Source organism: Cryptomeria japonica, chromosome 7 (genome assembly GCF_030272615.1).
Source record: "Cryptomeria japonica chromosome 7, Sugi_1.0, whole genome shotgun sequence".
Classification (NCBI taxonomy): domain Eukaryota; kingdom Viridiplantae; phylum Streptophyta; class Pinopsida; order Cupressales; family Cupressaceae; genus Cryptomeria; species Cryptomeria japonica.
The window spans coordinates 278,284,300-278,300,074 of NC_081411.1; the positions used below are offsets into that span (position 1 = coordinate 278,284,300).

Consider the following 15,775-nt stretch of genomic DNA (forward strand, 5'->3'; position numbering starts at 1 on the left):
TTTAAATTACGTATCACGTGGTGAGATGCCAGTACTTATGACATATTAATCTGCGACACTCAAAATCAAAATCCAAAGATATGGGATTTACGTGTTGAAGAAGATATGGCGCAAACTTCTAAGTATTAGAATGAAGTTTTCGAGAATTACTCCGATAGCTAGAAACTGGTGTTAATCCCAATAACACCGATGTACACAGCGGGCAAGAAGGCATCCGTGAAATGAGTGTTTGACAGAACAGTAGGAAACACTGGCAAAAATTTACTATTCGTAAGCTAAATATTTTATTTTTGGTGTTACAGTAAAAAACTAATTATACCCAGTTACTATCTCCACTATTAAAACCTGCTCAACTTTGACTTTAGTTGACACTCAAAGTACTGTTCCATTTTTATTATTTTTGGTTTATGATTGCTGAAGTTTAGTGTTTTCAGTCAATTGTCTTAGTTATGTTTTACTGATGTTGCGCGATAGAATTTTTTTTTAAAATGAGACTAGACAGAAGGTTTTTTTTAATTGTTGATTATATTTAATTTTTAAAATAATTTATTTAAATGATTTCATATTTTAATATTAGATTATATTTTTTATCAATAATATAATAAATATAAATAATTTAATAGTGATGAAATTTTTTATTTATTTATTATATTTATATTATTATTAAGAAGAAGAAAACATTTAATATTTTTAAGTGAGAATAATAAATATGTCAACAATTTTTGTTGTGTCACTTTGGCATCTGTATCTAGCGAACTTTAGTTCTGTTTGTTTTGCAGCTTTATAAATAGAGGAGGAATTGGGGCCAGTGGCTGTCTATTGAGATACAAATTTCTGCAAACCTATAGAGCCATACTAAAACAAGGAATGCAATATGCAATCAACATATGAATGTCTCACAATAAGCAAGATGTATTAGTTGTGAATAAAAGGGCAACATATGAATGCCTTATTTATTGTTGCTAAAATATTTTCCAAATTATTTTACCTATACTAGAAATTTGTGGAGAACACAAAACTCTTTCTTCTTGCTACTAAACTAGAGATTTGTTTCTACAGTTTTATTGTTGTTCAATGATAGTCTTATATTGTTTAGTGACAATTTTATTACTATTCACTGAACAGCCTTGTGTTTTGATGTATGTAATGTTGAGATTCTATAATAAAAAGAAAAATATTTGTTTCCACAATCTTTTTATCTATAGAATGATTTTAAGGAATACATTTTCAAAGATAAAAGATCACTTAGCAAAAGCATCAAATTTTTACATAAATCAAGATCTAAATACGGAAAATGTTATTTTTGCTAAAATTTACATTTTTACAAAAGCTTAATTCATGATTTCAGTTTGGATGTATGTCTTAATAGAGTGACATGTTTCTTTACCATTCAAAATATGTTTGTTTCTCTTGTATAAATAATTTAAGCTGTATTTTCTTAATTCATGATTTCATTTTGAATATGTAGCTAGACCCAAGATTATTATTGAAGGGCATAATTATTCTTTAAAGGGTGCTAGCTTAATGGAAGAGCACTTGCTTGTTTTATAAGCAAGAGGATGGTGGTTTGATTCCATCGTGCCCTAACATGAATTAATCAATGATATTGTAGTTTATATTTAACAATATTGATTTATCTAAATAGTGAGCTATTTTTTAAAATTCATTATTTTATATCATCTCTAGAGCGACAAAAGTGATATTCTCTGTAATGAGAATAGTTTTATTGTCTTAAGAAAGACAATAAGTGGGAATAAAGACATATTTGTCTCTATAGAGACAATAATGCTGATGTTTTTTATTGTCTTTATTTAAGACACTCACTTAAAGACAATATTTAAGACAATACACAAGTTTTATTTTGTTTGAAGTTAAAACAATTTACTCAAAAGTTGTCTCAAATATTATCAAAAAACAAAAACAAAAAACAAACCCCGCTACGCGGCAGTGGCTAACAACTCTTCCAATTCTCCTACGAAACAAAAGCTACCCGTCTTTGTTAGGTGGGAAAAGCTACCCGTCTTTGTTCGGTGGGAAAGAAATGTTGAGTCTTGTTGATAGATAAAGCCTGCACCGTGAACACTTGCGCCGTTGTAAAGCAGAACAAGCAGTACAGAAACTGTAGTTGTGAATGTAAGGAGTACGTTTATGGTAAAACCGGCCATCCCACCCCCAACGCAGGCCATGTTCCTCTCCGGCCTTGATCTTTTCTGGATACGCGTCGAGAATGTTCAAACCCTTTTCTTCTACAAACTCTCTCCTACAATGGAATACACCTCATTGATACAAGACCTAAAGAAAAGCCTTTCCTCAATTCTTGTGTATTTCTATCCTCTGACTGGTTGGTTAAAAAACGGAGAATTAGGCAGAACAGAGGTTGATTTCACCGATGGAGGGGTGGAATTTAAGGTGGCGTCGGCCAGTGTACAGTTCGAAGACTTGGAAAAAGATGGGTTTCGGAGTAGGCCCTTTTTCCAAAGTCTTGCCCGCAATGTCGATGACACTGTCGATGAAAGCTATAGAAGACCGCTTCTGTCAATACAGGTATTTCAGTAACTCTTACATTTTCTATTGACAGGAGAATCGATATCACTGCATTATTCTTAATAAAAGAAAATTGGTTTTCTTAGGTCACAGAATTTGCGGGAAGCGGGATGTGCATTGGAACGAGCCTTCATCACGTTATAGGGGATGGAAATTCCTTTTTCCATTTCATGAAATCTTGGGCAGAGTTTAGCAGAGGCCTTCCCATTGCAAAACCTCCTCAGCACGACAGAACAGTTTTCAAACGAGAAAGCAAGAATTCCCCGTCACTTTCCTACAAAGCCCACCAGATTGTAAACGATGGGATAAGAGGGGCAAATATTTTCAAGTTTGTACCTGACGATTCGAAATCAGAGCACAAAATAACATCCAGTATCGAAAAGGAGGGAAAAAGCGAAGAGGTTCTTCAGAAAAGGACCGATCTGATACAATCGACGTTTTGTTTCACGGAAGAGATAATACAAGAGCTGAAAATGCGAAGCAGAGCAAAAACCTCTTTTGTTGCAGTGGCTGCTCAGTTCTGGAGATGCGTAATGAGAGCTCGAGAGGTACCGCAGGAAGAGGGTGTTTTCTTCGCAGTGTTGGCTGATTGCAGGGGACGTGTTAAGCCACCTCTTCTGCCAACTTACTTTGGAAACTGCGTATCTTTGGGTGTGGCGCAGACTAAAGCCGACACACTCATCAATGCCGACATCTCCTTCGCTGCGGATGTTATCCAGCAACTCATCAGTTCCTGCACCGAGGAAGCACACATCAATCATATGATTGACTGGGTTGAATCCTGTAACAAAGATTTACTTAAAGAAGCTGGTTGGAAATACGGAACTAGGGTCGTAGCGTCCCCGAGATTTCCTTTATACGACATCGACTATGGATGGGGGAAGCCTGCGGACGTGCAGTTAGCAGACCTTTATGATATTGGAAGCATGGTTTTGTCAGCTCCAAAGGATGGAACGAAAAGCATTATGGTATCAACCTGCCTTCCTCAACACCAGATGGACATCTTACATCACTTTCTCTTTTCAGAAAAAGTTTTATTTCCATCAGGTACGCTCGTTTTGACTTCACTATGAGTTAATATAGGGGAGAGATTTTCCAGTAGCATAATCGGATGCATAAATTCAGCTGAAATACTAGAGCTTCAAGAGAGCAGTTGTAACTTAATTTAGGACTGTGGTATTGTAATAAATCTAAATCTTCTATTTCTCCAACTATTTCAAATATAAACGAATTAGCATTCTATATATATCTATCTTTTATTTTTGTCTTTTCCTTTTTTTTCCGTTTTTTTTGGTTCTCGTCTTTTTAATCACTATTTTATTAGGGTTCCTCTCTCAGCTCTTGACTCTGTGTCTTTCTTTGCTCATCTTTTTTTTTTTTTTTTGTTTCTTTTCTTTTTCTTCTTGATTTTAATTTTTGCGTTTTGTTTCTTCAATCATTATACATACATACATATACACTTGTATACATAGTGTTTATATTTTTTGGATATAACTTTTGTCTATATTTTAGACAATAGCATTTGTCTTTTCTTAATAGACTTGTTAAAAAAATAAATGATAATAATTGATTTTGGTATAGGTGTGGAGAAACATCGGGTATCATAGTGGAGAACATTCAATTGTTTACAAATGTTGGAAGAATCACATCTCATTCTATCACTTTGTTAAGTTTCCAATAGATCAATGATAAGATTCGCTTGTGTTGCTATGTTCTAATCTCTTATTAATGGTTATGATACAATATATTTTTATGGTTGGAGTGATAAATAGTTTCACTAGGGAGTGCTAGACAAAATAGTTATGATTGGTGTTTTGAGCAAAGTCAATTTGTGATTATATATATTTGACGATATAATTCATTATCATATCCTAAAATGTTGTTAACTTGCCATGATTGTCATGATACTGGTATGATTATATATTTATATTGTTTGTGATGTAATTTTATGACCTAACTAGTATAGCTTATTTATCTAAACTATTCTCAATAATTACATAAGGCTAGTTGATTAGTTTTTATATGTGGTTTATTTACACATCTTTATAATCTCTTTTCTCATGCTAGAACTTATTGATCAATATTTGGATGTGGTTATATCATGTAAATTTGTGAATATATCTATGTGGATTTATTTAATGTCATACATTGACTACTGTTGTAGTGTATATATGCTTAGTTCCTGATTAGAATTATAGAAATCATGTTGTTCTTAACATGTTATTAATGTCTATTGTTTTAACCAATCACGTTACAAAAATTTTCCAGATACAAATAAATATTAATTTTTTTTCTAAATTTAGATGCAAATTTTTTAAATAAACACGCTTGATTTTTTTTATTTTTTAAATTTTATCAGCGACCCGATATGGACGATTAATGTGCTAAATGAAGCATTTGACACAATTGTTTCTTGAATATGTGAATTGGATATGATTTTGAAGTCCTGACTTTATAATGAAAGAAAAAATGGTTCTTGAGATTAATCGCAACAAGGCAGAAAGCATTGGTAAAAGAACATACACAAATAGTTAGTGAGTGGATCAACTATAAGCAAGACTGTAGCTTGAGACTGAGAGTTGAGTGTGCAATTAAAAGAAAAACAGTTCATTCACATTTTGCCAACCAAATGCGAACCATAGGCATGTTTCATTCCATAAAATTTATGTTTGAACCTGCTTCTTATGCAAAGAGAATCAATTACCAATATTTTCTTTCGAGGATATTCATTCTGAAAATGGTTTACTTGTGTATAAGAGGAAACAATTGAAACATTAGTATAATATGTGCTACATGAAAAGTATGCAATTCTTACGCATATATACAATTCAAGATGACTCTTTTTAAGTCATATGTTTAGTTTATGTTTATGTAGACTTTACCTATTCATGCACAAAAAACTCTCCTGTTTTCTAATCCCACATTAAAATCTACTTTCCTGACAATGCAATTAATTCTTCTCCTCAAATTCTCACTTGACTCATTTGGTTTTGGTGATTCTCTTTTTAATTTGGTCTCTACTTTCTCATGCATTGTCCATGTTCTACTACGCACTTCCCTTTTACTCCAGCACTGCACATTTCTCTTCCTTCCTGCATACCTTTCTACTATTTTCTAGGCTTTCTCCTTATCACGTGCCCTTCATTTCTCTGGAGTCTAAACTTAGCTTTTACACAGTCATATGTGGTTTTCACCTTCCTCCCAATGCACTTGGCCTAGGAATTTTTAAATCTGCAAACAAAAAGATTTATTCTCTTTTTCTTTAATTTTCCTTGCACTCTCTAGTCAGATCTTCAAGTTATCCACACTCACCATCTTGTTCTCTTCTAATCTTTACTTTTGTAAATCTACAACTTCGTTTGATTTCTCTATTTGTAATATTTTCTATTTCTCTTTTAATTAGCAATTGTCTTTCTATGTAAGGAATATTCAAACTAGTAATATGCTGATGAGAATATCCAACATTTAAAAATTACCATCAATCTGATAAAGAGGAAACATTTAAACAAATGAAAGAAACAGTAAACAATAGGTCCAAAAAATTTGGCTTAGTTCTTATTCTCTAAATTGAATGATAAGATTTTTTAAGATAGAAAGTCTAATGCATATTTATCTCCGTAATTTATGCAGCTCTTTTAATCCGCAAAATAATTTGATTCAACTATATGCCATATAACACTTAATAGAGTAGAGGGCATGCAGCTTCATGTACTCCCAACAATGGTTTCCTCAATTATCTATTCTACCTTAATTGTCCTTGTTTCTATATTAGTAGATCTAGGCTTTTCCAATAGATTAAATTGTAGAATAAAATTTTCCTGGATCAAACAATGTGAGACAAAGAAATTATCTACTCTCTGCATTCAAGGAAGATCTTCTTTTTTTGTTGGATTATGTAAAAATTTCATCGAGGATAGGATCTGAGGGATTTAAGCTTATTATATGAAATTATCAAAGTCTTGCATATGGGATAGCAATCAATTGGTTGATAAATTTTTGTTAAATTGTTCATATCCTTCCTAAAGCCGAGTGCTCAATTTGATGAATGTTTAAAATCAGATAAAGATCCAAGATCCAAGAAAAGTTGACATATGTAACCATTGCTTAGTGATACAAAATTTGATCAAATAGGTTCTATTAAATATTTCAAATTAAAAAAAAACCCTACAAAAACAAGCCCAAGAACTGGAAATTGTAGAGTAAGGAATGTAGTTTTAGAAAAACATTATAATGAGTTTAGTTAAAGCGGAAACTGCCCTTTATCAATAGAAACCAACAAGCTTGTTCTTGGCTAAAATTATATTCCTATCATTTTTAGCTTAGGACTAAGTTTCAGAATAAATTAGATCTTATTAGAGGCTATGAGATTTCCACAATCCATTTTGTATTCTAATGTATTTTTCTGGATTCGATTGTGTGTATTTTTTCCCATCAACGTTTCGAATCACACTCCGTGATTCATCATCAGGATGAAAAGAATTCCAAAGAAATGAAAGGTGTTGAGTTGCAGATCTGAGATGAAATATAAAGAGGAGTGGGGTGGGGGAGGGCACGAGGAACAAGGAGAAAGGAAAAGAAAAAGAAAAAAGACCACCTAAAGGATGGGAGACCCAAAAAACTCCTAGGAATAACCACCCAAAGAAAAGAAAAAGGAAAGCCAAGCAACACAAACAAAACCACTAAAAAGCAAAAAAGAGAAAAAAAATACAAATACACCATATAAAGAGAAGAAAAGAGATAAATACACACAAAAACATATAAAGAGAAGAAAAAAGACAAATACACACAAAAACATATATGTATATGAACATTTACATATACCAATAGACATATGCATATATAAATATACATATGTATATATCTATATACGTATATATAATTGAAAATATACAAATATGCAAATAAATCAAAGGGGGAGAGGGAGACGCACAAAGGAAAAAGAAAGAGGGGGAGAAGTCAAGGTGGGGGGCGGGGATGATACTTGAGGACAAAAAGCAGAGGGTGCCACGAGATACTGAGGTTTAACCCATTGTCTTGATTAAGATTGGAGGGGTGATGAATAATAGCAATGGCCTCTTTAACCTTACTCTTGAAAAAGTTGTTCTCACTACACAATATCTGGGTGTCCTCCAAACAAATATGATGCTTGGTAGTTGACGAATGCTCGGCTAAGGCTGATTTGAGGGCACGTTCATGCTTAATGTCGGCACTGTGCTCTTTTATTCTAGTCATGAACGAACGACATGTTTCTCCAATGTATGGAGTTCCACAGGAGCATACAATCTTGTAGACACCTGACTCTAAAAAGGCATCCCTAGTATCCTTAAGCGGTGGGGCATGCCTCTTAATGGTGGAAACAGGTTTGAAGGCACAACAGAGACCTCTTTTCACAAGGATTTTTGAGATCTTATGAGATATGCCTTCAACATAAGGGAGAGAGACAAACGGGGCCTGAGATGGCGAAGAGGGCAAGGGATTAGAGATGGAAAGGAAATGAGATTTGGCTTGGAGGAAGGCCCTAGTGATCTACTTGTTCGAGTAGCCATTCCATTTGAAGACTTGATGAAGATCGGAGAGCTCTTGGTCTAAGTTATCCTCATCACAAATCCGATGGGCTCTTAAAGCCAGGGTTTTGAGGATCCCAACTTTCTGGCTAGGGTGGTGATGAGAAGTCGAATGAAGATATAAGTCAGTGTGGGTAGTTTCGCGAAACACACGACGACCAAGGGATCCATCAGGGTTTTTACAGATTAAGACATCGAGAAAAGATAAATGGTTGTTGGATTCAAGTTCTTTGGTGAAGGCAATAGAAGGAGAAATGTTGTTGAGGTGAGTATGAAACTCCTCTAACATGTCCAAGCCGTGGGGCCAACAGACATTGGTGTCATCCATATATCTTTTCCACCACTTTGGCTTGAGGGGAAAAGAATGTAAGGCCACCTCCTCAAAATGTTCCTTAAATAAGTTGACAATAACCGGCGAGAGAGGGGAGCCCATGGCTACTCCATCAACCTGTTCATAGATAACGCCTTGGAAGGAGAAGAAGGTTGACCTTAAGCAAAGTTCCACTAAAGAGGCAATCTCCCCATTGACCTTAAGCTTGACAATCTCGATGGAGTCTAGAATAGGGACCTTGGTGAAGAGGGACACCACATCGAAGCTCACAAGAGTGTCTTGAGTGTCCAACTTGGTATCCTTGATAAACTGGACAAATTGGTTGGAATCTTTGATGAAGGAACTGGAGTTACCAACAAGCGAAGAGATTAATTTGGCAAGAAAAGTGGCTAACTTGTAAGTCGAAGACCCAATGGCATCAACAATGGGTCTCAAAGGAATGTTGGCTTTGTGAATTTTTGGGACCCCATATATACGAGGGGTCACTTCCTTAGAAGGAAAAAGACGAAGTTTGGTAGAATCATCCAACGAGGAGTTGGAAATAGCAGATCTAACTACCTTCAAAATCTTCGGGTACGCGTTACGTGAAAAATTTTTGTAACTACTGGAATCCGAGAGAACTTCCATTTTGGCCAAGTAATCTAGTTTGCTCATAATGACCGTGACATTACTCTTGTCTTCTCTTGAGATGACAAGGTCATTATTACACATGAGAGTATTAAAGGCCAACAACTCAGCTTTAGGGATGTTGAATTTAGGAGGTTTAGCATTACGGAGTGCCATCACACAATCTTGTCTAACCTCTTCAGCAACATCAAGGGAAAGGGTACGCACCGCATTTTCAATCTCGATGAGGAAGTCGATGTGCAGAATGTTGTGGGGAGTCGAGGAAAAGTTGAGACCTCGCTTGAGGAAGTTAAATGCGAGAGGATCAATGGGGGCGAGAGAGAGGTTGACGAAAAGTTTGGAATTCCAATTATTAATAGGGTTGAGGATAGGAGCGGACCTAGGAAGATTGCCGTGATCTAAGGAGGAGGACAAGGGTGCCGAAAGGACATTTGGACACGACCCCAAGGAACGGGTGGAGTTCTCAGCAGAGGGAATGGTGAGAAAAGAGGTAGGTGGAGGTTGATGGGCTACGGGGGATGTGTCCACCTTCTCCATAGGAAGAGCACCACCTTCTCCATAGGAAGAGCAGGGTACGGCTAGACACATGGGCATGAAGGATTAACCTCACATGCCTCAACCGGACGATGGGACAGAGAAGGAAGGGCTCGAGGTTGGAAAAGTTTGCAAGCCACGCAACCACAAACACAAGAAATAACAAAGCAATTAAAGCAGAAGACGTAAGATTGGACACCAGAGGAAGAGGACAACGTACCAGGTGTTGACCGAGGAGAGCCATTGCCGAGGAGCCGTTGGAGTTTTGTAGGTTGAGCCATGGCAGTGGACGTACCCAGAGGTGTGGCCGAGTCTCCTATCTCCACGATGATATCTGCAACGTCCTCAGGGAACTCGACAAAATGATGTAGCGGACAGGAATGGAGGGGAAGAATAGAACACCACACGACAACCGTTTTTGCCGAGTTGATTGACCACTGGGGAGAATGAACATGGTGGACCACCGTTTCATCTTCAATCTCAATGATGATGTTAGCTTGATCCGCAGGAGGAGTCAATGATCTTCCGAGGTCCCCACGAGCCTGGCCAATGGATGCCAGACGGTCACGAAAGAGGTGGGCAGAGGCTTCTGCACTCCCTTCTAGAGACAGAATCGTGGCGGAAGAGTCAAAAAATGATGGGTATGAGCATGAACCACGAGCAGAGGGAGTTTGGTCACCAGAGAGGGAAGGAGGGGGCGGAGGAAAAGGGAAGGGGGTAGGCGAAGACACCGTAGCATGTGGCTTAGACAGAGACGACGATGACTGATGAGGAATAGAGGAGGCTGGATAACGTCCACCAGCAAAGAAATTATCTACTCTCTGCATTCAAGGAAGATCTTCTTCTTTTGTTGGATTATGTAAAAATTTCATCATTGAGGATAGGATCCGAGGGATTGAAGCTTATTGTATGAAATTATCAAAGTCTTGCATATGGGATGGCAATCAATTGGTTGATAAATATTTTTTAAATTGTTCAAATCCTTCCTAAAGCCGAGTGCTCAATTTGATGAATGTTTAAAATCAGATAAAGATCCAAGATCCAAGATCCAAGAAAAGTTGACATATGTAAACCATTGCTTAGCGATACAAAATTTGATCAAATAGGTTCTATTAAATATTTCAAATTAAAAAAAAAAACCCTACAGAAACAAGCCCAAGAACAAGAAATTGTAGAGTAAGGCATTTAGTTTTAGAAAAACATTATAATGAGTTTAGTTAAAAGGGAAACTGCCCTTTATCAATAGAAACCAATAAGCTTGTTCTTGGTTAAAATTATATTCTTATCATTTTTAGGTTAGGACTAAGTTTCAAAATAAATTAGATCTTATTAAAGCTATGAGATTTCCACAATCCATTTTGTATTCTAATGTATTTTTCTAGATTTGATTGTGTGTATTTTTCCCCATCAACGTTTCAAATCACACTCCATGATTCATCATCAAGATGAAAAGAATTCCAAAGACATGAAAGGTGTTGAGTTGCAAATTTGAGACAAAATATAAAGAGGAGTGGGGTGGGGGAGGGTACAAGAAACAAGGATGGGAGACCGAAAAAACTCCTAAGATTAACCACCCAAAGAAAAGAAAAAGGAAAGCCAAGCAACACAAACAAAACCACTAAAAAGAAAAAAAGAGAAGATATATATATATATATATATATCAAAAGACAAATACACACAAAATCATATATGTATATATGAAAATTTATATATACCAATAGACATATGCATATATAAATATACATATGTATATATCTATATACTTATATATAATTGAAAATATACAAATATGCAAATAAATCAAAGGGGGAGAGGGAGACGCACAAAGAAATATATAATTAGATCTTGACAATGCACCTAATCTGAGCCAATATACCACACCTCAAACACATAGCTTGTCAAATACCAAATATCACATAGAAAATATAAACATCCCAATAAAACCCAAAACGGATGAGAAAAATGTCATTTGGTGTGTTAGTAAATAATTAAGGATGCAAGTCAATATCATTAAAATTAAAGTCCTAATTGTAAATAAATCACAGAAGGATGAAATCAACTAGAAACAACTACAAAATTAATTAGTTCTCTTTTTTATAATATATATTTTTTTACAGTGTGGAAGAATACTAATATCACTTAATTAAAAAACACAATGTTTCCATGTTTTATTTCAATTATCTACATATCAAGAAACAAAAATTGTCCTATTGCATTGGACAAAAACTTTGTAGCAATACAGCTTTGTTGATATTTGAATTAAGTGTGTAAGAACGGTTAAAAATAATGGATATGTTTGATTTGGATAATTTGTATTATTTAATTTAGGGTGGAACATGTGTGATGTGTTAAACTAGTGAGTTACCTATGTTTATCATTTATTGTTTAGGATTATCCTTTTGTAATGTGAATCTAGTAAGTTGTATGTATTCAATGTAGATTAAATTGATTCCTGTTTGCATACTATTTTCTTTTGTGCTATAATAATTCAATAACATATTGAAATTGAAAATTCACTTAAGAAAATAAACGAGTCACTAAAATTTGAAATGGTGATTTACTGTGGGGATACACTTAATTATCTTCTCATGAATCAATGAAAAAATTTCATAAGATTATGCATTTTTATTTAATTAAGAATTATCATTCCTGGTAGTATGCAACTATTTTCAAACAATAGATAATTTTCTAATAATACAATTAAGAAGACAAAAAAAAATCAAATATAATTAAACCAAACTCAATAATTTTTAGTGTGTAATAATAAGGGTTTGCATACTCAATCTTTTTTAAAACCAAGCATCTTGTCAAATGCCATCATATACTATCTCATTATTCTATTGTGATGATGGAGGTGATATGTCTTCATAATAAATATTATATTGAATAATTTGACTTTTAGTTGACACATTTGTTAATTAACATTGTTTGACATTCAATATCTTAAACCTATTGTATAGCTACAATGAACTACATAGTAGTCATAACTCCATAGACATCAAATAATCACAATCATGTGAATTTTTATATGAACTTTTTCTAGGATATTAGATGAGTCAAATGGTATCTCACCTAATCAAACTAAATCTATCTATATGCATCATTAGCTTTATTATCACCTTCCAAATACACTTTGCAATGTGAATATTATGAAGTTCTTTGTAAAAAGAGTATGTCCATACATTAAAATATCTAACCTCTATACGAAGATTATAAAACACAATACCCAAGCTCATCCACTACTTTACTTCAAATTTAAAGTTAAACGTTTGTGCATTGTTTTGGAAACCCTTGCCACCAAGCATTTGTATTTGATTTATCATGATCTTTTTATGTCTATAGAGAAAACACAACTCTCCTTATATAAAAAAGAGCATTTTTTAAGGTAAAAATGGTATGCAGACAATCAAGTTAAAACCATTCCATTGCATTCTTGAAACATATATATTTTATTTTCTTTAATAAAAATAAATAAATACAAAACATAAAATTCAATGTCACAAGGAATATTTTTAATCTTTTTTTATATGTAAACTATGAATGGTAACAAAAAAACAAGTTTCAAATCATTAGCAATTATTTTTTGGGATAAAAGGTGAGAGTTTAGCTAAACCAAAATATATTAGTTATAAAAAATATTTAATTATATATAATTATTGTGATGAGAAATTCAAGCGAGGAAATAATTTATTTATAATCATTAAAGTGAAGAGGCTAAACAAAAAGAACCAAAATTATAAATTATACAGAGTTATTAGAGGAAGAAGTAAAATTGATAAAAGGTTTTGAAGGAGTCATTGGTTTCTAAGTGGAAATGGAAGCAATAAAAATATTAAGGGGTCAAGGAGGAGCATTCCTATATAGGAATATGAGCATTGTGAACACCTCTAAGCTTTTTAATGATATATTCTCCCCAAATGGGTACTATATGTATGCAAAGCATGCATGGATATGACTATAGTTGTTAGTTAGTCTGATCTATAGGTCATCGTAAGAACATGGCATTACATTAGACTCTTTCAATATTTCACGGTGGAATAAGCCTCCTAGAAGAGAATCACCATTACTTCATCACCATTACTTCATCTTAAGTAGCAACAATGTGACCATACATGGTTGATAATAAAAGATAGTATTGAATATACCCAATTCCTAATGTATCTTAAAAGTATATTTTACACAAATTCAAATTAGTTTGATAGGAAACTTATCAAGAAAATCAAAGTTTTATACTAATGATATGCATTCATATTCTAATAGAAAAATCAAATTTTAATTTTCACATTTTCATTATGGTAATTAAATAGGAATCAAATTTTGTTTCCATTTAATTTTCAAGTATTTAGAATTCTTATTTTTTGATCGTGTTGCTTGAAGTTGCCTTAAGAAAATTTTCACTTATCATGATTAGGGCATTAGAAAATCAAAACAAAGTATATTACAAAATAAACTATGATAAAACCTCCTAGTTGTAGTAAGAGATTACTTTAGTGGCGAACATTCACCAATGGCGAGTTTTCACATCGGCGACCTGGGAAATGGCGAATATTTTGTACCGACTGGGGGTGGCCATGTTGCCAGAACATTACCAATTTCTGTCAACTTCATGGCCCGATCGCCATATGTTGTAAGTAATTAAATGTTTCTATGCGAGGATTTCACCAATACAATATACAATGGACACACGGTAAATTTAATTTTTTCACCTACACTCTCTGAGGTTGCCTTAATAGACGATCATAATTCCCCTATAGGAATATGAAGATTTGTTAGCCAAGAGGACCCAATTCGTTGACATTTGGCCAATGCGTGTCTCCATTCACCCCAACTTTTGCCAACTATATTGTATTTGCCAATTATTTGGATGATTTGTAATCGCCTCGAAAATTACATAAGTCGTGTTATAGTTACGTGGGATTCGCCAAATATTTGTATACCATATAAAATTCACGCGGAATTCGTCATATAAGGATTGGTATAAATAAGATCAGATCTATCTCTACACAATCGGGTGGGGTCTAGGCTCTAAATTCTGATCAATGGCGAAGTTTCAGACCAAGGAAAATCATTGATGTTGATTGCATTGGTGACCGCTAGTGACCTAAAGGTGAGCGATCATATTTTTGATATGTTATAATATTATTTTGAATTTATCTATATTTATTTGCACTGTTGAGTTCATTTTTATTCAGTGGGGACCCGTCAGTGCCAAGTGGTCAGCAGGGAGATGCAGACCTCAGACATCTAGATTGTAGGTCGCAGGGCCAATGAAACATATCTTATACTTTATAGTCTATTATTGCTTCTTCAAGAAATTGACATTTTTTTGGTAGCCTTTATTTCATTATAGATGTCGAACAGGAAGAAGGGTAGGAAACCTGAATGTGGGGAAGGGCATGAGAGGCCAACAAAAAGTAGAACATTGTCTTCGTACTTTGGCTTTGGAAAAGATTGTGGTGAAAAATAGGAAGATACATCATCACAAGTACAAGTACAAAATTCGCAACCTACATCGCATGTTAAAGACGATGACGAACCTGATATCTCAGATCAAGATGATCTTGAAGAAGATTATCTGGTAGATGCCCAAGTTAGCCAGAATGATATAATCAACTTGGGTGATAATACCATTGATGATAATGCACGGAAGGGGAAAAAAAAAGCCAGATCAAAAAAGGATTGGTAGTGGGATATGTCAGTGAGGAATTTTCAAATTAATTGGGCATCAAAGTATCCATTCATTGAACCAGTGGAGAATCCAATTGAAGTTGAGCCTCCAATAGAATGCAGGTGTAAGATTTGAACTTGGAAACATAACAAGGAAATTAGGTTGCAGCTAAAATTTGACACCATAGAAAAGCATATGGGTAAAGTTTATGAAAAACAAATGATAGATGGAGTTGAAAAATTAGTGATAAGATGGAAAACAAAGGAGGGATGTAAGCATGTGAGAAATGCAGAAGAGTATTATTTTCATGAGAAAATATAGGCGAAGCCTGCTGAAGTTAAAGGTTCTATTGAAGTTAGTTTTGGAAAAGCAATGCAAATAGAACAATTGGGAAAAGTTGTTTAGTTAAGAGTTGTTTTTTATATTTTGAGCAGAGGGCGTGCTATGAAAAATTTCCCATCAATTGGTGGTTTATTACACTTTTTGAAAGTTCCTAACTATCCTAAT

General features: G+C 34.3%; 1 protein-coding gene across 1 annotated transcript; it reads left to right on the forward strand.

Annotated features, from left to right (window-relative positions):
• Positions 1–2,101: 2,101 nt before the first annotated feature.
• Positions 2,102–4,492, forward strand: LOC131027075 (hydroxycinnamoyltransferase-like). The gene is made up of 3 exons (XM_057957047.2): positions 2,102–2,544; positions 2,631–3,591; positions 4,126–4,492. The coding sequence occupies exons 1-3, from the start codon at positions 2,149–2,151 to the stop codon at positions 4,149–4,151; spliced, it is 1,383 nt and encodes a 460-aa protein (XP_057813030.2). The 5' UTR covers positions 2,102–2,148; the 3' UTR covers positions 4,152–4,492.
• Positions 4,493–15,775: the final 11,283 nt, after the last annotated feature.

What these genes read in the sequence shown, in the direction of transcription:
- LOC131027075 (XM_057957047.2), top strand. Translation starts at nt 2,149, where the DNA reads ATGGTAAAACCGGCCATCCCACCCCCAACGCAGGCCATGTTCCTCTCC. An exon ending in GACCGCTTCTGTCAATACAG is followed by an intron (nt 2,545 to 2,630) that starts GTATTTCAGTAA and finishes TGGTTTTCTTAG; the next exon opens with GTCACAGAATTTGCGGGAAG. An exon ending in AAAAGTTTTATTTCCATCAG is followed by an intron (nt 3,592 to 4,125) that starts GTACGCTCGTTT and finishes ATTTTGGTATAG; the next exon opens with GTGTGGAGAAACATCGGGTA.